This window comes from Lontra canadensis, unplaced genomic scaffold (assembly GCF_010015895.1).
Source record: "Lontra canadensis isolate GAN:19392208 unplaced genomic scaffold, GSC_riverotter_1.0 scaffold47, whole genome shotgun sequence".
Classification (NCBI taxonomy): Eukaryota; Metazoa; Chordata; class Mammalia; order Carnivora; family Mustelidae; genus Lontra; species Lontra canadensis.
In genome coordinates, this window is record NW_022631041.1 from 10,966,471 (window position 1) to 10,993,404 (window position 26,934).

General features: G+C 38.2%; 1 protein-coding gene across 2 annotated transcripts in view; it reads left to right on the forward strand.

Moving 5' to 3' along the window:
• The window catches only part of PCMT1 (protein-L-isoaspartate (D-aspartate) O-methyltransferase), a 44,056-nt gene that overhangs the window by 11,650 nt on the left and 5,472 nt on the right, over positions 1-26,934 (forward strand). Inside the window, exons 2-7 of one of the 2 annotated variants that reach the window (XM_032873161.1) lie at positions 2,468-2,572; positions 4,186-4,217; positions 13,822-13,926; positions 16,015-16,135; positions 18,689-18,774; positions 24,005-24,174. In XM_032873161.1, coding sequence (XP_032729052.1) covers positions 2,468-2,572; positions 4,186-4,217; positions 13,822-13,926; positions 16,015-16,135; positions 18,689-18,774; positions 24,005-24,174 — 619 coding nt within the window. Of the gene's footprint in view, positions 1-2,467; positions 2,573-4,185; positions 4,218-13,821; positions 13,927-16,014; positions 16,136-18,688; positions 18,775-24,004; positions 24,222-26,934 lie in introns of both variants that reach the window. The other variant, XM_032873162.1, reaches the window with a different exon arrangement.

The window sequence follows — 26,934 nt, forward strand, 5'->3', positions numbered from 1 at the left end:
GAGAAGGAAAGAGAATCCACACCCTGCACTCTGGGGCTCCATTTCACTAACCTGAGATCATGACCTGCGTTGAAATCAAGAGTCTACACATAACTAGCTGAGCCACCAGGTGCCTCTAAAGTCTGATAGTTTTATTAGTATATGTCGTGAGGTTGATTGTTCCTGGTAATACTTTTACTTACTTTCTGCTGTTTTTCTTAGAGTATAGTTTTAAAATTATTGTTTCTGTTAAATCAGCTGAAATGTTTTTTTAATTTTTAGGTTTTTAAAGATTTTATTTATTTGAGAGAGAGAGCATGAGCCAGGGGGAGGGGCAGAGGGAGAGGGAGGAACAGACTCCCCACTGAGTGCAGAGGCTGGCATGGGGCTTGATCCAGGGCCATGAGATCATGACCTGAGTCAAAGTCAGATACCTACCCAACTGAGCCACCCAGGCACCCCTTGTTTTTTGTTTTTATTTAAAAAAAAATTATTTGTATATTTATTTTAGAGAGCCGAAGCAGGGAGGGGAAAAAATCTTAAGCAGACTCCTTGCTGAGCTTGGCGCTCAAGGTTGGGGGTGGGGCTTGATCTTACGACCCAGAGACCTTGACCTGAGCCAAAACGAAGACTTGCGTGCTCAACCTGCTGAGCCACCAAGTGCCCCTCAGCTGAAATGTTTTGATTTGCATTTTGTTTTCTTTTTTACAGTATCTTTGAACGGAGTTGGGTTTTTTCTTTTTCCTATTTTTGAACATTTTGTGGACACAGTTCCAGAACACCTTTTTTTTAGTTTAGTGACTTGCAGTTTCTTTAATGGATGGTGATGTGTTAGGAGTAGTACTGGGAAGAGGGGAGGAGTCGGCACATCTTGTTACTCTTGTTTCTACAGGATCCTTAATTCTCTTTTTCCTTTATTGCTGCACCAAAAGGCACCATTCTATTTATTTATTTATTTGACAGACAGAGATCACAGGTAGGCAGAGAGGCAGGCAGAGAAAGAGAGGAGGAGGATGCAGGCTCCCTGTCAAGCAGAGAGCCCGATGCAGGGCTCAATCCCAGGACCCCGAGATTATGACCTGAGCTGAAGGTAGAGGCTTTAACCCACTGAGCCCCAAAAGTCACCATTCTTTCCCTGTTTTCTTTTCATTCTTCCCCAGAATCAAGGCTTCTTAATTGCCACTTCTAGTCCCACTGAATTTTTTGTAAATTTTTAAATTTATTTATGAGGGAGAGAGGGAGATTCAGCAAGCACGTGGAGGAGCAGAGGGAGAGGGACAAGCAGACTCTGCCAAGCATGGAGCTCACGGTGGGGCTTGATCTCAGGACCCAAAGATCATGTGCCAAAACTAGCCTGTGCCAAAACCAAGAGTCAGACGCTTAACCAGCTGAGCCACCCAGGGGTGCCTGGGTGGGTTAAAGCCTCTGCCTTGGGCTCAGGTCATGATCCCAAGGTCCTGGGATCGAAGCCCCTGTCAGGCTCTCTGCTCAGCGGGAAGCCTACTCACCCCCGCCCCCCCGCCCACCCCTTGCGTACTTTAAAAATCTTAAAAAAAAAAAGAAAAACTGAGCGACACAGGCTCCCCCTTTGAATTTTTTTTTAAATAGCTTTACTAAAGTATACTTTTATACTATATAATTCACCTATTTACATTGTAAAATTGTAATTATGTTATCTTGTTTATTTTTAATCCTATATAATAATGATCCTGTGTACCATTGTGTCTGGTATGTATTAGACAGTCAGTAAGCATATTGAGTGAGTTAATAAGGGCTTTACTGAATAATTATATGGTAACATGAGGGTTATTTGAGTTTAACATAGTATACTTAATCTCAAAGAATTTATAGTTCATTGGGGGAGCCAAATATAATCATTGACCTTGCTTTCTTGGGCTTTGTAACAGATTATCTACTTGACTTTCATCACATAGCTGCTTTTTGTCATAATCTTTGAAGGTCCCACTTCCTTTGCACATCTCTTCAATGTTTGCTTTTGTTTTTCTTCTTTGTGTATTCTTCCCTGGCTACTTGAGTTCACTTTCATTGCTTCAGTTACCATCTATATTACTAGAAGTCTATATCACTGTCCTAGATCTCTTTCCTGAGCCCCAGATCCACGTGTTCAGTGGACTGCTGCATTATCTCCACTTGTATGGTTTATAGCCACTAACAAATAAGTTATCCTTTCCTCCTTAACTCTGCTGCTTTTCCAGGATTTCGCAAATCAGTGTATGATATCAGCATCTGAACCATTACCCATTATCTTTCCTCCAAAGCTAGTTAGTTAGGTATATATTACCTATTAAATATAACTCAAATCCTTCTACTTTTCTTCATCCTTTGTGTCATCACTGAAGACCAGGTTGTATTTACCTGGGCCATTGCAACAACTTCCAATCTTGCTCTCCAGTGCAACCAAAGTAAATTCTAAAGTACATCTAGTCATCTCACTCCTAGCTTAAAATGTTTGCCTCATTCATTTCAGAAAATGGAATCATCAAAACAGATAAAGTATTTGAAGTAATGCTGGCCACAGACCGTTCCCACTATGCAAAATGTAATCCTTATATGGATTCTCCACAATCAATAGGTAAGGTCTGGACTTCTCAAAATGTCACGTTTTTGCTCACTTACTGTATAATTTTTGTTAAGTAAAAATGGACTGGGACACAGATATTTATTACTACCTTGCTAGTGTGAATTTTATGCCTCAGTTAAGTGTCATAATTCCAAACAGGCATTTTCAATAAAATGATGTTATGTATTAAGTATTTTTTCTATTTTTTCAAACTATATATAATATATATAAAGAGTATTTTATTTTATTTTTTTTTTAAGATTTTATTTATTTACTTGACAGAGATCACAAGTAGGCAGAGAGAGGGAGGGGGAAGCAGGTCCCTGCTGAGCAGAAAGCCCGATACGGGGCTCGATCCCAGGACCCTGAGCCGAAGGCAGAGGCCCAACCCACTGAGCCACCCAGGCGCCCCTATAAAGAATATTTTAAACATTTTTCTTGAAACATACTTTTTTTTTTAAGATTTTATTTATTTATTTGGCAGAAATCACAAGTAGGCAGAGAGGCAGAGAGAGAGAGAGAGGAAGGAAAGCAGGCTCCCTGCTGAGCAGAGAGCCTGACGTGGAGCTCGATCCCAGGACCCTGGGGTCATGACCTGAGCCGAAGGCAGAGGCTTTATTTAACCCATTGAGCCACCCAGGCGCCCCTTGAAACATACTTTTAATGAAAATTTAAGTTTAAGCTGAGTGCTGAGCTTTCTTTAGGGCCTTAATGACTAAAGTTTTTTTCACATTAACATCAATTTTTTAAATGGATATTAAAGGAAATAAGTATAATTAAGTGGTTACTGACTTCTCTGCTTCACTTGCCCTGAATTTTTTGGTTTGTGCTTGGTTTTAGAAAGTTCGGTATTTAACTCCTTCTCCTGAAGCAGGTTTTGATGAACTGCTGAGCCTTGGCAGTGGGCGCCTTTGAGGCTTAGAAGGGCCTCAGGATTCTGTCTGCCAGCTGCCATGCTTTCTTCTTTTGAAGCACTCTAACAGCAGAGAAGATCCTGGGGAGCTTCTGAACCCCGAAGGCACCTGCTACCACCGCTCAGTGAAAATTGCTTCAGATGCAGAAGCAGGTAAATAAGTTTCGAGAAAGCAGCACTGGAAGAAAAAACTTGAAAGCTAAAAACTGAGAAAAGATTGTGAATTACCATCACGCAATAGTATAAAGAGTAAACTGAGATAGTTTTTTAGTCTCAAGCTACTCTGATTGCCAGTTGCCCAATAAGTTGCCAGAAATAGGATGCAATTTAATTTTCAGAGATTTTGCATGCCTGTTATATATATATGGAAGTTTCTTTTCTTTTTATAAACCTGGAGAGAAAACAAGTCAAACTTAACAACTCAACTTCTTGACAACTGTATGTTAGCTAACTGTGGCAGAAGAAATTTTTGGAAATAGTGGGAGTGTTGTACTAAATGAGCATATTAGCCTTTGGCATGATTGTATTTTCTCATTTTAACTGCTGCTTGACAGTACTCTAAAATGCAAAATAAAAGTTTTATTTTCTTGAGATCATAAAAACAAAATATTATTATGAAAAAGAATTTGTGAATGTTAGGAAAGGAGTTATGTGGAATATCTGGTATGTTTTTGCAGCTGAATGTGTCAGTAGTTCTCTTCTTCTTTTGCAGGTTTCCAAGCAACAATCAGTGCTCCACACATGGTAAGTTGACTTTGGTCATTTGGATAAATTGATCACATTTTCCCTCTAAGATGTTTCTTCATTAAAAAGGGTTTTAAAAAAAGTTGAATTTGTAATTAGATCAATTTTATCATCTATGAGTTATGTAGATTGGTAATGAACCTCTTTTTTTAAATAAATACCTTTTTTTTCTTTAATATTTTATTTGACAGAGAGTGAGAAAGATCACAAGTAGGCAGAGAGGCAGGCAGAGAGAGAGGGGGAAGCAGGCTCCCCACTGAGCAAGGAGCCTGATGTGGGGCTCAATCCCAGGACCCTGAGATCATGAACTGAGCCGAAGGCAGAGGCTTAATCCACTGAGCCACCCAGGCGCCCCGAACCTCTTATTCTTAATACATGACATATAGAGAGAAGTCTTCTTGATAGATATTGTCATTAAAGTTTTTGTTGGTTGTCATTATTATCTAATCATATAAAAATGGGATATAAAAGGTTCTTTAGTGATGAGCAAATTAAGGAAGAGAATATATTTTTTTAAGATTTTATTTATTTATTAGAGAGAAACAGCACAGCCAGGGAAGCAGCAGACAGAGAGAGAAGCAGGCTCCTCACGGAGCAAGGAGCCTGATGGGGGGCTCGATCCCAGGATCCTGGGATCAGGACCCAAGCCAAAGGTAGCCACTTAACTGACTGAGCCTCCCAAGTGCCCCCAGGACAAGACTATTTTAAATAATACAATGGATATATTGTAGAAATCTTAAGTTGAATATTATTTCTTTTATTTCATATTTTATTTGGAAAATTCATTAGGGATTGGTCAAGTATAGCAGCTATGAAGCTTTATAACTTTGAGAAGGACCTATTTTAAGTTATCTGGCACTTTTAATCTGTTGGGAATTTTCTTGGGTTTTAAATGTCAGTTATTTGAATGAGTACTCTGTTGGTTTTGGGGAAGAAGAACAATAGCTTTTCTGATTCTCTGAGAGTATTTGGGATTGGAGAAGCTCTTATTTAAATGTAAAGCCTTCTTTATATTAAAATAAATTTACATATATTTATGATGAACTGATAATTACACTAGGTGAAAATATAGGAAAATCATTATTTATAAACATTAAATAGAAATGACTTGGGGTGCCTGGGTGGCTCACTTGTAAAGTGTCTACTTTCAGCTCAAGGCATGATTCCAGGGTCCTGGGATTGAGCCCTACATTGGGCTCCGTGCTCAGCAGGAAGCCTGCTTCTCCCTCTTCCACTGTCCCCCTGCTTATGTTCCCTCTCTTGCTGTCTCTGTCAAACAAATAAATAAAATCTTAAAAAAAAAATAACTTTATTTCTAAATTTATTTTCAAAAGATTTATTTATTTATTTTAGAGAGAGGGGCTGAGGGAAGGGGGGAGTCGACTCCCCGCTGAGTGTGGAGTCTGGTGTGGGGCTCTCATGACCCTGAGATCATGACCTCAGCTAAAATCAAGAGCCAGATGCCTACCAACTGAGCCACCCAGGTGCCCCTAGAAATGACTTTTTATTTTTTAAAGATTTTATTTATTTATTTGACAGAGACATAGCGAGAGAGGGAACATAAGCATGGGGAGTGAGAGAGGGAGAAGCAGGCTTCCCGCCAAGCAGGGAGTCCGATGCAGGGCTCCATCCCAGGACCCTGGGATCATGACCTGAGCCAAAGGCAGACGCTTAAAGATTGAGCCACCGGGCGCCCCTAGAAATGACTTTATAAAACATGACAAAAGAGGAACCATTAAAAACATGTATTTTGCAACATAAAAATTTAGGATTTCTGCAGAGAAAAAGATGTTACAAGCAAAATTAAAAGAAGAAAAACTGAGGGAAATATTTATAATACATACAACAATCTAGGGCATATTTCCATATACAAATGTGGGTGTGTATCCTGTAAAGTAAGAAGTGAAAGACTGGTGAACCCAAAAGAATGTAGTTAAAGTACAAAGTACAAGAATAATAGTTCATAGAAAAAGAAATACAGATGACATTAGCGCTTAAACAAATGAAAAAAATGTCATTTTCATTTATATTTATATGCTTAGTAAATCACACATTAGAATTGTAGTGAAGTACCATTTTTCACTTATCAGATTGTCAGAGGTCAAAAAGTTTAATACTTTGTATTGGAAAGAGGGAAACAGTTACGTACTTTTTTGTTGAGAGGAAATTGATAGTGTTGGAAGGCAATTTGGCAAATTTACAAAATGTGAAATAAATAAACCTTTCACTCTTCAGTTTTATTTCAAGATATTTATCCTATGGTATATTTTTATAGGTACAAAATGACTAAAGATGTTCATTGTCCCATTAGTTATAATGGAAAAAAAATAGTGATCACTGATAGTCCACTAATACTGGATGGTTAATAATTGTAGTACATCCGTACAGTGAGATTTACTGCAAAGCTGTTAAATGAGGAATCTCTGCAAGTACCAATATGGCAAGATGTTCAGGAAACATTAAGTATAAAAGTAGAGTATAGAAGAATATTCTATAATATACAAAAATCAAATCTGCACATATACATACAAACATATGTCTTCCTCTAGGCATGAAAACTAAAAATGGTTTCTTCTAAGGTCAGAAGTAGATGATTAGAGGGATACGATTGAAAGTGAGATCTCCTTTTCACTCTTTACCCTCTACATGTTACCAGTTTCTGTTTTCTTCTCTCTCTCTCTCGTTTTAAGTTTATTTACGTAATCTCTGGGCTTGAACTCCTAACTCCAAGATCAAGAGTTGCATGCTTCTCTGACTGAGCCAGCCAGATGCTCACTTCTTTGTGTTTTTTGACCATGGAATAGGAATAGTTTTGTTTTTTAAAAATATTGATTTACTTATTTTATTTATTTACTTTTAAAGATTTTATTTATTTGAGAGAGTAAGAGCATGCACATGCAAGTGAGCACAAGCAGGGAGGGAGGCAGAGGGAGAGGGAGAAGGAGACTCCCTGCTGAGTAGGGAGGCAGATATGGGGCTCGATCCCAGGACCCTGGGATGATGACCTGCCCAGATGGCAGATGCTTAATCCACTGGGAGCCATGCAGGCAGCTAAAAAGGATGCATTTTTAATCACTTATATATCCTTACTGCTGTCTCTTAATAAGGAAAATGTGTATATTTATGTGTATGTATATAGTCACACAGTGCATCTATATGTATGTATGTACGTACAAACAGTAATACTGCACTGTCCTTTGATGCTTGCTGAACCAGGATGTGAGGAGAATAAAACAGTAATGATTGTGTTACGTGAACAAGCATTTGTGATTTTGTATCATTTATTGCATAGATCTGAGAAGTGTTTAAAGAAAAACAGAAAGTGAGGAGCAGAGAGAAATGACATCTCTGTTTAATGAACTTTGAAATCACAGACTTGCTTAGAAGTATCTACAATCCTGCAGTATTTTCCAGAGTCTTAATTGAAAATGTGTTATATGCATTGGGCTAGAGATTAAAAGCAACCTGTTAAAATGGCAGCCTGGTAGATGTGAGCACACTTAGTATGCAGATATTGAATCCTCAATATCATTTCTCACTAAACGAGACTAGAGCTCCTTGGAGAAGTAACTGAATACTGGAAAGTGAGGAAGTACTCAAAGGTTTATGAGGTGATGTTGGAAGGACATAGGAGCAGGTTTGAAGAGATTCCCAGAGGCCAAATTGTAGACAATTTGAAAATTGAAAAATGATAGATAATGAAGATAATGGATTATAACATTGTGAATTAAGAAACAAAAATACATGAGTTTGTAGAGATTTTTTTAAAAAGCAAGTCAGAGACAAAAATGAAAAACAGAAGAATGGCAATTAATACATATGGAGGGAATAATAGAACTTTTTAAAAAATCACTATTTTGTAATCATCAATATAATGATTGAATTGGGCAGAGATCATCAATTAAAACAATTTAGAGGAAGGTTGGGAACAAAAGTGTTCAAGTAGTCTCAAATTATTACTCTACATATTACTGATTACAAAGAGAAAATTAGGCCTTTAAAATAGAGTGATCTAGTTGTTACCACATTGACTGAGTGGGTTGAGCTTGGCAAGTCCAGAGGTGAGGTGGCCCAACATTATGTGCTTCCTGATGTGATGCAACGGGAGGTGCCTAGCAAGCCTCGTGTGCTGTTCTTGCTAAGTCTTGGATCTGAGTCTAACCCTGAGGAAATTGAGGAAATCTAGAATATGGGGTATTATGTGGGACGGTCAGACAGGACTTCTTAAAGGAGTCAGTTGTTCTCAAGAATAGAGAAGTGGTGGGTAGAGGAGAATTGAGGGGGGAATATTTAATATTGACAAATGAAGTGCATGAACCTTGAAAGGACTAGGGAAAAAACAGCTGTAAAGAACATTTTGGGGGGTGCCTGGGTGGCTCAGTGGGTTAAGCTTCTGCCTTAGGCTCAGGTCGTTATCTCAGGGTCCTGGGACAGAGCCCCACATCGGGCTCTCTGCTCAGCGGGGAGCCTGCTTCCACCTCTCTCTTTGCCTGCCTCCACCTCTCTCTCTGCCTGCCTCTCTGCCTGCTTGTGATCTCTCTCTCTCTGTCAAATAAATAAATAAAATCTTAAAAAAAAAGAATATTAAAAAAAGAACATTTTGGGGACAGTTGAAATTTGAGTATGGTGTGTATGTTAGATGATACTAAATTGATTATTTTCTTGAGTGTGTTAATGGTGATGTGGTTGCAAAGGGAGATGTCCTAGTTTTTTTTAGCAGATTCATGCTGAAGTATTTTGGGGTGAAGTATCGTGATGTCTACAGCCTATTTTCGGATGGTTTTGTAAAACAGTTGGCACAATATATAAAGTTGGTGACTGTATATAAAGAAAAAAAGTGTATTCAATGTATTTGTGGGTTTAAAATTTTTCATAATTATAAAAAAAAGAACTTCTAAAAAGCTTAGTTTAAGAATTTAGAGATAAACATGGGTTATCTAGAAAAATATTAGCTAGGCTGATAAAAGCATAAAAAAAGCTAGCAATTGTGATTGAAGGCCTTGACATTTTACCTCTGGATGGGACTTTAATAATAACTCAGCATACTTTTTTTTTTTTTTAATTTATTTGATAGAGATCACAAGTAGGCAGAAAGGCAGGCAGAGAGGTGGGGCGGGGGGAAGCAGGCTCCCTGCTGAGCAGAGAGCCCGATTCGGGGCTTGATCCCAGGACCCTGGGATCATGATCTGAGCCGAAGGCAGAGGCTTTAACCCACTGAGCCACCTAGGCGCCCCAGCATACTTCCTTTAAAAAAAAAAAAAACCAATCTTATATGCAAACATGGTACTGTAGAAAAAGATTCCTGAGGCTTTTTTGGAATTAAGATGGTACAGTACTGTCTGTAGGTTGAGGACTGGCACCTTCTGAAAGTTCCTTCTTGTCCTTTGATTTCTGGATCAGGAAAGCCAGATATTGCAGGAGTTATTTTGTTTCTTTGACTACTTCCCTATTCTAGGCCCATACTTGTTATCTTATTAGTAGAAATTATTAAACCTCATAACTGATTATTGTAAGAGTCTGATGAAAGCTGCTATTTATATTTAATCCAGAACTCTTTTTCATAACATAAGTGTTTTTCACTCTTCAGTCAAGAGCCTCTTTTGTAAAGCAGTCTGTGTGAAAAATTGATAAAGTTCGTTCTCTAAAACTCTTTCCCCAAAGCACACCCATCCTTCAGTGTGCATTTGTGTGTTATCCCTAATGAGCTTTTTTGGAACTTTAATGACTTTCTGGAACACTGTTTGAAAACCCTCGGATTGTGTGTAGTTGTATCTATTAAAGGTCTTTTTTTACATTAGTTGTGGAATAGTAGCCTTAACTTTTTCTATTTTAACTTTTTAATGTGGAAAGTTTCCAACACCACATATACAAATAGAATAATATAATGAACCCTCATGTAGCCATCGTCACCTTTAATAATTACCCACAATTTGTTAATCCTGTTTTATCTTTGTTTCGTTCTTGCTGAACTATTTAAAAACAAATCCCAAACATAGTATTATTCACCCCTAAATATTTAAGTATAAATCTGATTACTTTAAAAACAAGACTGCAATACTATATCATACCTAAAAATGTTCCTTAGTATATGAATATCTTACACATAGTTCATGCTCAGACTGTACCAAGTGTTTCAAAAAAATTGTTTTATGGTTAATTTGCTTAAATCAGGATCCAAACAAGGTCCAGACTTTGCATCTTTTTAGTTTTTTTCAGTCTTTTTCGTTCCTTTTAATTTTAAAAGACCCCTTCGTTTTTTAAAATACCACTTATTTATTGACAAAACTCGTCCATTTGGGGGAGCCTGTGTGGCATAGTCGGTTGAGTGTGCAACTCTTGGTTTCAGCTCAGGTCCTGATCTCAGTGTTGTGAGATCAAGTCCTATGTCGGGCTCCACATTCAAGGCAGAGTCTGCCTAAGTTTCTGTTTCCCTCTCCCTCTACCCCTCCCCTCTGCTTTTTCCCTCCCTCTCCAATCTCCCTCAAATAAATAAATTCTTAAAAACAAAACAAAACAAACTTGTCCGTTTGTCCTATAGAATTTCCCATATTCTAAATTTGGTTAATTGTTTCCTAGTGGTATTTTAACTTATTACCCCCCACACACTGACACACACACCTTTTTTTTTTTTTTCCCTTTTCCTTTTCAATAATACTGCCTAATGGTTTTTTTCTGTTCCATCACATGGAGGGGGGGGCATGGTATCTGATCGTCCACTTTTAGTGATTGGAATAAAGTCTTTTCAATAACTTTACTTTTTTTAAAGATTTTATTTATCCATTTGAAAGAGAGAGAGAGAGAGCACGGGGAGGAACAGAGGGAGAGGGACAAGCAGACTCCGTGCTGAGTGTGGAGCCTGACGTGGGCCTCAATCCCAGGACCCTGAGATCATGACCTGAACTGAAACCAAGAGTCAGATGCTTAACTGAGTGCACCATCCAACGGCCCCTCGATAATGTTTTAAATTATTATACACACTCGGAAAAGTACACAGATCTTAAATGTATAGCTTAATGAATGTTCATATATGTATATGTGTAACCATCACCTAGATGAAGATCAGAACGTTTCCTATGTCCTAGCAGGCTCTCTCATGCTGGTTCCTTAGGCTCTAAGGCTTTGGTCACCTAAATTAGTTTTCTAAATAGGGAGTTTACAGTCTGGCCTCCATTTTGAACATTACCTGTTTCTAATGCTTAAAATTTTTCTTTTTTTCCTTTTAAATATTTTATTTATTTATTCTAGAGAGAGAATGGGTTGTAGAGGAACAACAGACTCCATGCTGAATATGGAGCCCTTTGTAGGGCTCGATCCCATGACCCTGAAATTATGACCTGAACCAAAACGTAGAGTCAGACATTTAAGAGACCAAGCCATCCAGGTGCCCCTCTGCTGATTTTTTTTTTAAGATTTTATTTATTTGAGAGAGAGTGAATGAGAGAAAGAGCTAGTGTGGGGATGGGGAGGATCAGAGGAAGAAACAGTCTCCCTGCTGAGTAGGGAGCCTGCTATGGGACTCAATCCTGGGACTCCAGGATCATGACCTGAGCCTAAGGCAATTGCTAAACCAGCTGAGCCACCCAGGCACCCCCCCATTTGATGATTTTTAATAATGAACATAGCAGGCATTTAAGGACAGCTTTTGAGATAATATTTATTAGTTCTAACTCCATATTTTGGAAAAGCACTGAAATGTAAGTTTATAAACAGGAGGGAATAGAAAAGGCTTTATTTCTTGGTTTGGTCTAAAGTGTATCCAATATGATTTTATTTAATTAGTAATTTGTATATACTGTAAACATAAAAATATATATCCTTTGACCCCCCTCAGTTCTTCTTCTAGGAACTTATCCTATACATACACTTATAAGATTTTTTTTTTTAAAGATTTTATTTTATTTATTTGACAGATTGCAAGTAGGCAGAGAGGAAGGGTGGGCGGGGGGAGTGGGGGAAGCAGGCTCCCTGCTGAGCAGAGAATCTGATGCGGGGCTCTATCCCAGGACCCTGGGATCATGACCTGAGCCAAAGGCAGAGGCTTTAGCCCACTGAGCCACCCAGGTGCCCTAAGATTTTTTTTTTTTTTAAGATTTTACTTATTTATTTGAGAGAGAGAGAGCGTGTGTGCACTAGTGGGGGAAGGGGCAGAGTATCTAAGCAGACTCCTGCTGAGTGTGGAGCTGGGTGTGGGGCTCGATCTCATGACCCATGAGATCAGGACCTGAGGCGAAACCAAGAGTCAGATGCTTAACTGACTGAGCTACCCAAGTGCCCCACTTTATAAGATTTTTATAAAGATCATTATATTATCCTATACGTACAGCTTTTAAGATTATTTCATCCCTTTTGTTACAGAAGATTAGAGCTAGGTTAAATATCCCTCATTAGGGATTTTTTGGGGGGTGGGTTTTCTTATTATATGTACAAGAATATACTTCTCAGCCTCAAAAAGGAATGAAGAGGCTATTATTGATAAGAAAGGGGCGCCTGGGTGGCTCAGCCAGTTAAATGGCTGCCTTCAGTTCTGGTCATGATCCCAGGGTCCTAGGAACCCACATTGGGTTCTCTGTTCAGCAGAGAGCTTGCTTCTCCCTCTCCTTCTGCCTGCTGCTCCCCTTGTTTGTGCTCACTTGCACTCTGTCAAATAAGTAAATAAAAATCTTAAAAAGAAACCTTAAAAAAAAGTATTGATAAGAAAAGTTCTTCAAGGGGTGCCTGGGTGGTTCAGTGGGTTGGACCTCTGCCTTTGGCTAAGGTCATGATACCAGGGTTCTGGGATCAAGTCCCACATGGTCGGGGGGGGGGGGGTCTCTGCTCAGCAGGGAGCCTGCTTCCCCCCCACACTCTCTGTCTGCCTCTCTGCCTACTTGCGATCTCTCTCTGTCAAATAAATAAATAACATCTTTAAAAAAAAAGGTTCTTCAAGATATAATAAATTAAAAAATAGATACATATTTGCTTTTATATGCATAGAATAGGTATGTTTGAAAGGAATCACAAGAAACTGACAACATAGATTGCCTTTAGGGAGTGAAATTGGTTGGGGGTGGGAAAGGTGATGGACAGGGGTGGGGTAGAGACTTAACTGTAAATCCTTTTGTAGCTTTTGACTTTGAATTAATTAAAATTAAAAAATTCACACACTGGAGATCTAAATTTACTAAAACATTTTATTTTATTTTATTTTTTAAAAGAATTTTATTTCTTTATTTGAGAGAGAGTGTGAGTGAGAGAGCAGATAGAGGAGGAACAGAGGGAGAGGGAGAAGCAAGCTCCCCGCTGAACAGGGACCCTGAGGTGGGGCTTGATGTGGGGCTGGATCTCAAGACCCTGGGATGATAACCTGAGCTGAAGGCAGTTGCTTAACCCACTGAGCCACCCAGGCGCCCCTACTAAAACATTTTATATACATGTAATTTAATCAGTGAAAACTTTCTTATATAATTCTGTAAATCTAAGTATATAATATGTTGTGTTTTCATTATCTTGGTAGGTGACAGTAGTAGAAAAATTGGTATGAAGTTGGAAACTTTATATGCCATGGTATATATACTTTATAGAGTCTTGAAAAGAAATGAGTATTTGCTTTGTTTTCTTTTGGCAGCATGCATATGCGCTAGAACTTCTATTTGATCAATTGCATGAAGGAGCTAAAGCTCTCGATGTAGGATCTGGAAGTGGAATCCTTACTGCATGTTTTGCACGTATGGTAAGAGCTTTATTTTTCATTCCATTCCAGGAGAAGCATATTATGTATTTGGCTGTACATTTTTTTACTAGCAGTTTTGGAGGTTTTTGTTTTGTTTTGTTTTGTTTTAATTCTAATATAGCAGTTGGAACATGTATCATTTAGGTTTTTTTGTTGTTGCAAATAACAGAAGATATGGTCCAAATTTGGTCCCAAAGGGGAATATATTTGGTTTATATAATGGAAAAGTCCAAAGTGTATCTGGCTTTTTGTGTGGCTGGATTCAAAAGAAGATCAGACATTGTTATTGACAGTGGGTTTCTCTTTGGTTCTTGGTTTGACTTTGCTTTCCTCCAAATGTTGGCTTCAGTCAGGCTTTTCCCTTGTGATCACAAGATGGCAACCAGCAACTTCCAGACTGCCTTCTCAGCTGGCAGAAAATGATGTAGAGAATCTGATTTCCAAACACTCCTACAGGGTTATTAGAAATAAGAGTAGAGCTTCTTTTATATTAAGAAAAGTACTCTTAGAAAAATGCCTTGTTTATTATACTTCGAGTTTTATCACCAGAGGCTTATCTTAGTGACTCTCTCCTGAGTGAGTCTGGAGTTACCTGTGCTCAGATAATCAATCAATTTGATTACTACAAAAAATCTTGTTCCTGAGGGCTAGTTAGGAAGATTCTGGTCTAGTTAGGTTGGGATTTATGGATGATGCATCTTTTAGAATCCATTTAGCTTGCTGTAAATATTTAACTGGCAGACCACCAGCATGTAAGCTCCAGGGAGGGTGGGAATTTTACTTAATTTTTTTTTTTCCCTGTTGATGTATCCTAAGCATCCAGAACAGTGCTTCTTACATAAGATGACTCAGGTATTTCTTTTCAGTTGTCTCACTTGTTTTGTAAAAGTTAAGCTCCCTAATGGAATGTCAGGTTTTTTTATTTTTTGGTTTTTTAGGATTTTATTTATTTGAGAGAGAGTGTGTGCTGGAAAAGAACACAAGAGAGACAGCATGAGCAGGGGGAGGGGCAGAGAGAGGGAGAGCGGGGCAGGGAGCCCAACACAAGACTCAGTCCCAGGACCCAGAGATCATGACCTGAGCAGAAGGCAGATGCTTAACCAACTGAGCCACCCAGGCACCCCAGGATTTTTTTATTATGCTTAGACAAAGTATTTACTTAATGACATGTTCTTGATATTTGATGTATTTATGGTTTTAGAGAAAAATTCACCTCTTAAAAATCATTAGATTTCTGAGTTACCTTTTTAAAAGTAGTGTTAATGTCTTTCACATATTTACCATGTGCTAGTGAGTGTTCTAAGTGCTTTTCATGTATTCTTTTATTTAAGTCTCACATCATTTAAGAGGTATGTACCCTTTTCCTCATCATTTTACAGCTGAGGAACCTGATTCATAGAATAACTTGCCAAGGTTGTACAGTTGTAAGTGATGAAGGTTAGATGTGAACCCAGGTTGTCTGACTTCAGAGTCTTTACATTTTGTTAAATTTATTTTACAATTCATATTTATACTTGGGGCCTTTTTATATTTTTATGTATTTTATATTTTCCACATATGGCAATAGAATTGGGTATAGAAATCTCTATACAATTTTTTATGTAACATTTTAATGTTTAAACTCACACTTTTAGATGGAATTGAATTAAAAATGATTTTACCAACTACCATTTAATATTAGTTAAATGCAGTTTAAGTATTTAATATTAATTATGTACTTATTAAGCCTTTAATATTTAATATTAATAATAAGCATTTAATATTTGTCAATTATTAATCAGTTAAGTCTTATTTCAGGGTGTGGGGTTTAAAAATGAGAACTCAAAGAAAGGATTTTTTTTTAGTATTGCAAGTTTTTGTACCTCCATCTCCTTAATTACTGAGATGTAATTATCCATTTGAGGGTTATAACTGAAAAAGTTGTATTTGGTAAATACAGTAAACTGAGTAACAATCTAATTGGTGGCTTGAGCTGTTTGTCTTCATTTCTCATTGCAGAATGTGACTTTAGGTGAGGAGACACTTTAATGACACTTCAGAAAGACAAATTTAGGCCAGTGAGCTATTGAATTATTCCCTCATTTCCAGGTTGGCTCTAGTGGAAAAGTCATAGGAATTGACCACATTAAAGAGCTAGTAGATGACTCAATAAATAATGTCAGAAAGGACGATCCAATGCTTTTGTCTTCAGGGAGAGTGCAACTCGTTGGTGAGTATCAGAAAACTTTGAAAATTTCCTCTCTGGAGGATTTTTGTTTTCAGAAGATCCCATGCAAGCTAAATAATACTCAAGCTAGTTTTTGCTTTTTTTATTTTTAAACATTCACTTTTAAGTACTAGGTGAGGAAAACAATTATTGTAAAATATTATGCTGGCTGTACCTTGACCACGGTGGTGATATGACTGTTAACCATTTCAGAAAATGCTCATGTTGTGAATTCTGTATTCATTGCTTTTGAAGAAGTAATAGCAAAGTAGCAAGTGTCCATTATGAAAAATTTAAAGTGCAGAAATGTGTAAGATAAAAAAGAAACCCCTCCTTTTCCATCTTAAGTTTTGTAGACATATAAATATACGTATGAAAAAATATACATATACACAGTTTCTTTTTAATTGGCTCATACATGCGTAGTTGGCTTTTTTCAGCAGTATATAGTGAACATATTTCCATGTGAGCACACTGTACTATTATGAGAAGTAGCAAGCATTAAAACATGCAGAGAGCATAAATGCGAAGCTTAGAAAAAATACCTGCTTCATCATCACACTGATCTAGAAAGGGGAACAGCATTTGTAGCTGGGATGTCCCCTGCTTGCTTTTCTCTCCTCAGAACTCTTTTCTTTCAGAAGTGCTAACCAGCATCATTACTTTTATGTATTTACTACTTAGTTGCACTTCCATAAATGATGCTCAATTTAATTTTGAGCACTAGATAAACTGAATCATACAGTATATATTCTATGATGAATGACTTCTTTCATTCAATATTATGTTTGTAAGATTCACCCATCTTTTTTGTATAATTAATTTTTATTGTTTGCTATATAACATCCTACTATGAGGACATTACCAAAACGTGTTTGTTTCTTCTACTGTAGATGGATATTTTGGGTTGTTTCTAATTTGGGGATATTCTCAGTACTGCTGTGAACATGTGAGGACAGAGGTCCAAATGTGTGTGTACACTCATCGGACAAGCATTTATTTGGGTAGAGCATTATTGCAGGTTCATAGGGTAACCATACACATTGCAAAACTTTTTAAAAGTGATTGAACCAATTTACATTCCCATCAGCAATGTATCATTGTTTTTAATGCTCTTTGTTTTTTGTTGTTGTTTTTTTTTATATAAACATATAATGTATTTTTATCCCCAGGGGTACAGGTCTGTGACTCTCCAGGTTTACACACTTCACAGCACTCACCATAGCACATACACTCACCAGTGTCCATAACCCAACCACCCTCTCCCAAAAACCCTCCCCCCCCAACCCTCAGTTTGTTTTGTGAGATTAAGAGTTAGTGCTCTTTGTTTTATCAACACTCGGTATTGCTAGGTTTTTCTTTTTACCCACTTAGTGAGTGTATAGTAGTAAGTCTTTGTGATTTTAATTTTGTATTTTCCTACCAACTGGTGAGGTCAAACTCTGTTTCATATGCTTGACCGTTTGGATGTCTTCCTTTGTGAAATGTCTTGTTCAGATATTGAGTTGTTTATATTTTTCTTTGATACGTAGGACCTCTACAGATTAGCCCTTTATTTATACATATTAAATCTTTTCTTTCACTCTGCAGCATGCTTTTTCACTCATATTGGTGCTTCTTGATTAATAGAAATACTTAATATTATTTTTTTAAGATTTTGTTTATTTTTTTTATTTGAAAGCGTGCGTGCTCAAGTAGGGGGAGGGGCAGAGGGGGAAGCAGATACCCTGCTGAGCAGTAAGCCCAACACAGGACCCTGGGATCATGATGGTTAATGGGCTGAGCCACCTAAACACCCCAATAGAAATACTTAATTTTAATGTATCAGACTTAATAGCTTTTTCTAGTGTTTTCTGTGTCCTTTTTTAAAAAAAATTAATTTATTTATTTTAGAGCGAGAGAGTGAGCACGAGTGGGAGGGACAGGGGGAGAGGGAGACAGAATCTGAAGCACGCTTCTGTTGAGTGCCGAGCCCCATATAGGGCCCCACCTCATGACCCTAAGATCACGACCTGACCTAACACCGATGGGATGCTTAACCAACTATGCCACCTAGGCTCCCCTTCTGTGTCTTCTTTAAGGCTGCTCTAAAATCAGGACACCAGGGTGACTCAGTCGGTGAAGCATCTGCCTTCAGCTCAGTTCATGATCCCAGGGTACTGGGATCAGGCCCTACATCGGGCTCCCTGCTCACTGGGGAGCCTGCTTCTCCCTCTGCCTGCCACTATCCCTGCTTGTGTTCTTTCTCTCTCTGACAAATAAATGAATAAAAATCATAAAAAAAAAAGACTATAAAATCATGAAGCTATGTCCCTGTCTTATTTCGCAGAGGCATTATTTTAGCTTTTCCCATTTAGATCTTTGATCTGTCTGACATTGATTTTTGTGCATGTAAGAGATAGAGATTCAAGTGTATATTTTTTCCACATGAATATCCAGTTGTCCCCGCATCATTTATTAAAAGTTTCTCTTTGCTCTGCTTTAAGCCTCCTGTAATTGTTCACACTGGGTAGTTCTTTCTGAACAGATTTTAAAGCATAATTTTTTTTCTTTCAGTGGGGGATGGAAGAATGGGGTACGCTGAAGAAGCCCCTTATGATGCTATTCATGTAGGAGCTGCAGCGCCAGTTGTGCCACAGGCAGTGAGTTGGGTCTTTTCCTGTGTTTCTGTGCTTGCATCAACTACAGCTGTAAAAGACTTAAGAGAAATGACTTCTAGATGATCAAAACATAATTAGACTTTTATGTCATGCATTTTAATTACACTTAGTAAGCAGTTTTTTTTCATATGTGAAGAGTTGTATAAATGACTTGGAAAATTACTAAATCGTAGTTCGTGGCTGTCTTACTTGAAATCGCATTTGGTCCTTCTAAGAACTAGTATGCCAGTGGAGTTAGGAAAATCCATCTGGAGTACCAGATACGATAATCACTTGGTGTTTTGTGAAATACCAGAATGTGCAAGATTGCTAAGTGCATGCGTGAAACCAGGAGGTATTTGTCATACATTTTAGCCTCACAAAGCTTATATTCTGGAAGAAATGTGTTGTACATATAACAGGGAAATTAATGCAATGATAGTGTATCATTAGCATATAATATATATTGAAGGGAAAAGAAACCTCGTACTACCATAAGTTCAAGTGAGGGAGAGAACTTTATGTGAACAGTTAAGGAGACTATTTACATGGTCTAAGGAGACTACATACAATGGAATTAGAACTGAATCTGAAAGAATAGTAGTGTTTGCATAGTTACAGCGAGAGGGAAGGCTATTCCAGTATTGTATGCTACATAGTCAAAAAAATATTTAAGTACAAAATTGTTTTTTTGTTTTAAATTTTTTTTTTTTTTTTAAATTTTAGAGAGAAAGTGCGACAAGCAGGGAGGGGGGTGAGGGGGAAACTCAGGCAGACTCTGAGTTGCGTGCAGAGCCCAACTTGGGGCTTAATCCAAGGACCCTAAGATCGTGACCTGAGTCTAAATCAAGAGTCGAATATTTAACTGAATAAGCCACCGAGGCACCCCCAATCTTGGTTTTCTATTTCAGGAAGACTGATGAGCTTCTGTCAGCTCTTAATAATCCCTGGTTAAGTTCATTGAGTTCTTCAGTTTCTATGGTATCTGGAGTTTTCCACCATTCTGGAGTGGATGACGAGGGGCTAAGAGTGACACTTCTGCTCAGTCTCAGCCTCCCTCAGAACTCCCCAGTCTGGAAGGGTTCTTATTTGTATGTTTAGATCAGTTAATGAGAAGCTGAAAGTTAGAGAACTTGTTCTGGTTATTGACTGAATGATTTTGAGAAAATTGCTTATTTTCTCTGGCCCTGTTACCTTTTGTTGTTGTTTGTTTCCTTTTTAAAACTAAACCAGTGGTTTTATTTTTTTTATTTTTTTATTTTTTTCAAAGATTTTATTTATTTATTTGACAGAGATCACAAGTAGGCAGAGAGGCAGGCAGAGAGAGAGAGGAGGAAGCAGGCTCCCCGCTGAGCAGAGAGCCGGATGCTGGGCTTGATCCCCAGGACCCTGAGATCATGACCTGAGCCGAAGGCAGAAGCTTAACCCACTGAGCCACCTAGGCCCCCATAAACCGGTGGTTTTAACACATTTTAATTGAAGGGTTGATATGCTGCAAAGGGAATGCCTGACTGGCTCAGTAAAACATGCAAATCTTGATCTTGGGGTCATGAGTTTGAGCCCCATGTGTGAAGGAGAGTTTACTTAAAATTAAAAACATATATGCTGTAGAAAGATGTACAAGTCATAAATGAATAGCTCAGTGAATGTTCGCATATGACACATGGTCTGTAGGTTTTTAACTTTTTTTTTTTTTAATTTAATGCAGCTTAGTAGGAACAGTTAATAGGTGAAACAGAACTGTATTTAAATGAAGGGGCTTGACTGCAGAGCTTATCTTCCCCATTAAGTCCCTGAGATGATCTCAAAGGGCATTTTTGGCTTTAGCTCAATATGAATTTAAAGATTTATTTATTTATTTTAGAGAGAGAAGGAGTATACGCGCAGGAGGTGGGGCAGAGGGAGAGGGAGAGAAGCAGACTCCTCACTGACCCCACTGACCTGCTAAACACGGAGCCCAACTCTGGGCTTGATCTCACAACCCTGAGCTCATGACCTGAGCCGAAATCAAGAGTCAGATGCCTAACCGACTGAGCCACCCAGGCATCCCTAGCTCAGTATGAATTTAAATGTTTGTAGTAGCACTTGGAAGTATTGTAGGGGTCTTTAACACCTGATTAAAGAGAGACATGCTAAATATAAATAAATAAATAAATAGAGTCATGCTGAAGGGAGGACCTTTCAGTTTTAGGATAACAGAAAAGTTGTTTATGCTTCCTTTTGTATATCACCTCAAAACAACTAGAAAAGCAGGAAACAGAAACTCCATGTTCCATTATCTTGGAGATTATACCTGCACTCCTGAACCCTGTGATATATGCAGATGGAAGTAGGTGGAGCAGTAACTGACTTGGGAGGGTGGAGGAAGTTGGGCCAAAGAGGCTGCAGAGGGGGTTATTGAAGAAACAATTTGCTCCGCACAACTTGGAAAGAGCTTAGAAATCGGAGGCATGAGGATCTTAGAAGTCAGAGATGAAGTGTGGATCTGTTAAGAGGGGCTGCTGCTTGAAATTCTCTATGAGAACAATTAGTGCTAAGCCCTAAACCCTAAGTAAGAAAATTTCCAAGAACCAAAGGCCATGATTCTATTGTTTGAGTACCCAGTATGATGAATTTTTTTCTAAAAAGAGAGGGGGAAAAAACCCATAATATCACCATAAAACTGTAGAGTGATAAAGAAAAGATTCTGAAAGTTCCCAGAACAACAAATAATAATCTGTTAAGGATTGGTAATCAGAAAGGCATCAGACTGCAACAGCATTAGAATCAATAAGTCAGAGGAACAAACTCTCATAATTCTCAGCTGAAAATTATTTCCAACCTTGAATTCTGTGCCCACACATATTGTCAAATACATTAAATATAGTTTTAGATTTGCAAATCTCAGTCTCTCTCTTTTAAAATACTCTATGCACTGTTTCAGAATACTTCTAAAGGAATTGTTTTAATGCCAAAAAATGAGGGGGAACAGGGACACCTGGGTGGTTCAGTCATTAGGCATTTGCTTTCGGCTCAGGTCGTGATCCCAGGATCCTGGGATTGAGCCCCACATCGGCCTCCTTGCTCAGGGGCAAGAAGCCGGCTTCTCCCTCTCTCACTCCCCCTGCTTGTGTTCCCTCTCTTGCTGTGTCCCTCTTTGTCAAATAATAAATAAAATCTTTTTTGAAAATGAGGGAGGAGAGAGATGGTAGGGAAACCAGAAAAAGCAAGCCCTGGAATCTGGGCAAGTCGAACAGCTGGCTCAGGAGAGAGATGATGAAGAGTCCCCAGCGTTAGAAGGGACCTTTCCTGATGAGAGCTGTGCAGTGGGGCTGGGGATTAACCAGCCCGGATTTGGAACTGGAGGAGGAAGGCACTTGAAGCTACCAAAGAACAACAGAACACTAATTAGGGGCGCCTGGGTGGCTCAGTCAATTAAGCATCTGCCTTCGACTCAGGTCATGATCTCAGTGTCCCGGGATCAAGCCCCGCATCGAGCTTCTCCTTCTCCCTCCTCCACTGCTCCCCTTGCTTCTGTGCTCTTTCTCTCTCTCTGTTTCTGTCAAGTAAGTAAATAAATAAACAAATAAAATCTTGGGGGAAAAAAACATTAATTAGATAGGTTTGACTGTGAAGATCTTATTGAGAAGAAGTTGGAGGGTACAAATATTTAGAGAAAGTTACCCAAAAAATTGAGTGAAAAAAGAAAGAGCTGCATTTTTTTTTAAAGTTTATTCATTTTTCTTTTAAAGTAATCTCTGCACCCAGTGTGGGGCTCGAACTCACAGCCCCAAGATCAAGAGTTGTGCTCTTCTAATGAGCCAGCCAGGCGCCCCGAAAGAGCTTCAGTTTCTAAGTGCAGGATAAACAACTGTTGTCTAAGAAAGGAAACAGACATTGGATACCTCTTGGCTCAGCTGCAGATTATGTTTACAGTCATAATTGAAAGTGGTTTTAAAAAATTATGATATTGGTTGGATTGAGGAAAGGAGAAAGGAGCAGAATAAGAGCTCAGGCCTCACCTAGCATATAATTTGAAATAAGAACATAAAGACTACAGTATAGTGACTGTAGGTAACAACACTGTATTATGTATTTGACAGTTGCTGAGTGAGTAGGTCTTGAAAGTTCTCTTCATCACAAAGAAAAAATTGTAACTATCTGTGGTGATGGTTGTTAATTAAACTTGTAATCATTTTGCAGTATATACATATTATCAAACCATATGTCATACACCTAAAACTAACATAATGTTATATGTCATTTATATTTTAATGAAAAAGATGAAAGGCATGCTTTAGAAATAATCACTACAAAAAAGTAAATACTGATGACCCAGCCAAAAGCATTTAAAATATTTAAAATGACTGGATTTAGGGGGCAAGTCTCCTTCATTTTATCGTAAACCTTGACATTTAGAGAAACAACTCAAGGAATACTTGTAAGAATTACTTGAGTAAAAATTAAAATGGGAAAAATAAGATAGGCTTGCTGACAACTGAAATTTTCATTGAGGACCCACTTTTATGGGATAATCCCATCCAAAGTAAAGTTTCTCCCTTACAGGGTTTGATAAGTAGTCATTACTAAGGCCATATTCAAATGTTAACATATGACCTGAAAGTTTTCTGACCAGAAGGGCTTTCACTGAGTAGTCTTGGTTTTTCATTGACAAGGGTGTCTTCAGTCTGATGCTATAGGAACTCCAGCTCTACCTTCCTTTGTCATGGCGCCAGTATTCTTAACTTCAGTCATAAAACCGAGGTTCCCTTATTTTTTGGTCAGTGATGCCCAAAATTCTACAGTGACAGGATAGGGACTCCTTGCTGATTTTTGCAGTCCCCTGCTCCCTTCTCCGCTCCAGACCACAAAGATTCAAAACAGGGGTACCGGCTTTGAAATGTTCTGCTTTGCCTTTGGTCTTCTGAAGAGGCTAGCTCTACATTATGTGGTTAGCTCATACTGAGCCCTCCAGTTGTACCACGTACCATGTTAGGTACCAGGCGCACAAAGATGAATAACATCACAGTCCCTCTTGTCAGAGAACTTGTAGTTTAGTAGAGGAGGTCTATAGGTAAATGGATAGGTAGTGATTTGAGTAATAAATTTAACAAAGTATGGATATACTAAATGAAGTGCATTTCTGCTTTCTGCTCCCGGACACTGGAAGCTGTTTGTGGTGATGCAAAATGACTCTCAATATAAAATTTGTAACTTGATGTGCATGTCTTTTTCTTTTCCTTCTTCTTTTCAGCTGATAGACCAGTTAAAGCCTGGTGGGAGGTTGATATTGCCAGTTGGTCCCGCAGGTGGAAACCAGATGTTGGAGCAGTACGACAAGCTACAGGACGGCAGTGTCAAGATGAAACCCCTGATGGGAGTGATATACGTGCCTTTAACAGATAAAGAGAAGCAGTGGTCCAGGTGGAAGTGATTTTATCTTCTGCTCTTTCTTCTTCCACACATGCAAGGTGAAGGGTGTGGATTCTAAGACATTAGACCACAAGAGCTGCTTTTTTTGGTTGTCACCTTTATGCTATTCCATTTTAACATCAGAAATTCACTACATTAAAAATCTAGAAAAATTTTGCATGAGTCTGCCCTTCTTTTGGTTTAACTCATATCTTTGGGAAAGGGGGGTGAGACTTGGTTGGCACAAAGGTGGGTTTTTTTTTTTTTTTCTTTTTTTTTTTTTTTTTTAAAGAGGCATTTAGCCACAGTTCAGAACTTTCTAAGGATATTTTATTATCAGCTATTCTGTTTCTTTATTCACAAATCATTTTTGTAGCTGCTCTGTGGTCATGGAAACAAGGGCTTTGGTCTGAAGAGAAGGGGCCATCCTTTCCTGCCTTGTTCATACCCTATTAAACCATTGTTTCAAAGAAAAAGAAGGGAAAAGATACTCTTGTCCCAGTTTTCAAAGGTGTCAGAATCCCAGAGAGGACATTCTTCCTCTCAGCTTGCTTTGCTTTCTCTCTTTCAATCAGGTTCATTGACATTCCTGTCTAACAACCTGTGCCTGTTTTACATTCAGCTCCTGTTTCAGAGCCGCTATAAGGAATAAACTTCTCACCAGTCTATAAAACTGGCCAGCCCATTCTGAAGCCACTCTGAGTTCCTGGGGAGGGGAGTGGATTCTGTGAGTGCAAAGCCAGCACAGTGCCCAGGTCTCACAAACCCACCCAAAGGGCCAACAGCATGCAGCATAATCGTCAGCACAGCATGGCTCGTTGTAATGCCTCCTTGTGTTTTATGTCTCAGCATTATCAGAGTATTTTGTCTAAGGCCAAGGTTTCTCTCCTTCCTCTCTCCTCCTTCTCCCTTCCCCTCCCTGTTTCTTCAGTAGGAAGGAGTGAGAACAATAAGTAAGGATGGCACTAGCTAAGACTATTTAAAATTCAGTGTCAAAATAAGAAAGACTTTACAAGTTTCCTTGTTTTAGAATCTTTATTTGACAGAGGTACTTATTTTAAGATAATTATTTTTTTAAAGAGTAAAATGGTAATTATAAGTTTCATAGACTTCTTAATTTTGTTTTTTTGGAAAGAGGAAAGATACCTTTGAGTGAATGTTTAATTGCAAAAATGATAATGAATCTAACTTAATTTTTCTTTTCACTCTGATTGGCCATTTCTGGGATATCTGACTAGGAATTGCTTTATTCTTCACATAATGTGGATTTAGCTATTTTCTTTAAATTCTAACCTGGAACACAGCCACTTCTTAAAAAAAAAAAATTAAAAAGCCATGAGTCCTGTCAGTTAAAATCATATAGTTATTAACAACTATTACAGCCTTCCTTGACTTTGCTTCTAGTATGCTTATGTTGTTATATAATTGTATAGTTGCTGTTGTGTAAAAGGGGCAAATATACAGTGAACTTACCAAAATTTGACATCAAGTGAGAGTTCAGTTTTCATTAAGCATTTAAAAGTTTTCTTTTTTTTTTTTTTAAGATTTTATTTATTTATTTGACAGACAAAGATCACAAGTAGGCAGAGAGACAGGCAGAGAGAGAGGGGGAAGCAGGCTCCCCCGATGAGAGCCTGATGTGGGGCTCTATCCCAGGACCCTGGGATCATGACCCAAGCTGAAGGCAGAGGCTTTAACCCACTGAGCCACCCACGTGTCCAAAAAGTTTTCTTTTTATACACAGTGAATACTAGTATTGAACATTCCCTTGTAGTTTGATGATGAAGGAATTACAATGGTATTTTGTTTTTATAACCAGACGTGGATTTAGCATGAAGCAAATAAAACTTAAGCCTCAGGACCTTTAACATGCTAAGGGGCCTCCCAGCCAGTCTTGTTTTTAGTCCTTTTTTTCCCTTCATGGAGAGGTTCCCCCCCTTCCCAGGTCATAAAAGCTCTAGGTTTCCACAACACCTGTATCCACCCCTTATAAAACTAAACTATTTGTATTAAATTTAGAATAATTTTTAAATTTATGGGCAAGTCATTTACCAAATATATTTAGTCATTTACCAAATATTTAAATATATATGCTTGTTTTTCTTTTTGGTTTTCAACTTTTTAAAAGATTGAGCAATTTTACACATATGTATCACTGGAAACTTTTTTCTCTAGTTGTACCAGGAGGAATTCCAAATTCTGTTGTAAATTTTCTGTTTGTTCAGACACATTTTCCTACATCCAGAGACGTAGTGGGTCTTTTTTGTTTTGTTTTAAGTAAGCTCTGTGCCCACTGTGGGGCTTGCACTCATGACCCTGAGATCAAGAGTCGCTTGCTCTACCAGCTGGGCCATCTAGCTGTCCCCAAAGATGATCAGTTACTTAATTGTAAATCTCTACATTTAAAGAATATAGGTTTAAAGAATGTACAGGTGAAACAAAATCTGAAAACAAAATTGGAAAAAACAACTGCCACATTAAGTATCTTTTGTACTAAAAGAAATTACTAGAAAATAGGGTGTTTCAAAGGGTAAAGCAACAACAGTTACTTAAAATCAAAAGAGACCATTAATATGCTATTTCTTTTTGTATTCTTAGACTGTCAGTCAGGGTCCAGAACAGAAGGTATGCTCAGCTTGGATTTGAAACGATTTTAGTGAAGGGTCGTTCAAAGAAATGTGGGAAAGGTTATGGGAATCTGGAAAAGACGTTGACATACCCAGGGTCCAGGAACCTACCATGATAGTCTATAAGGGGAGGAAACAATTTTCC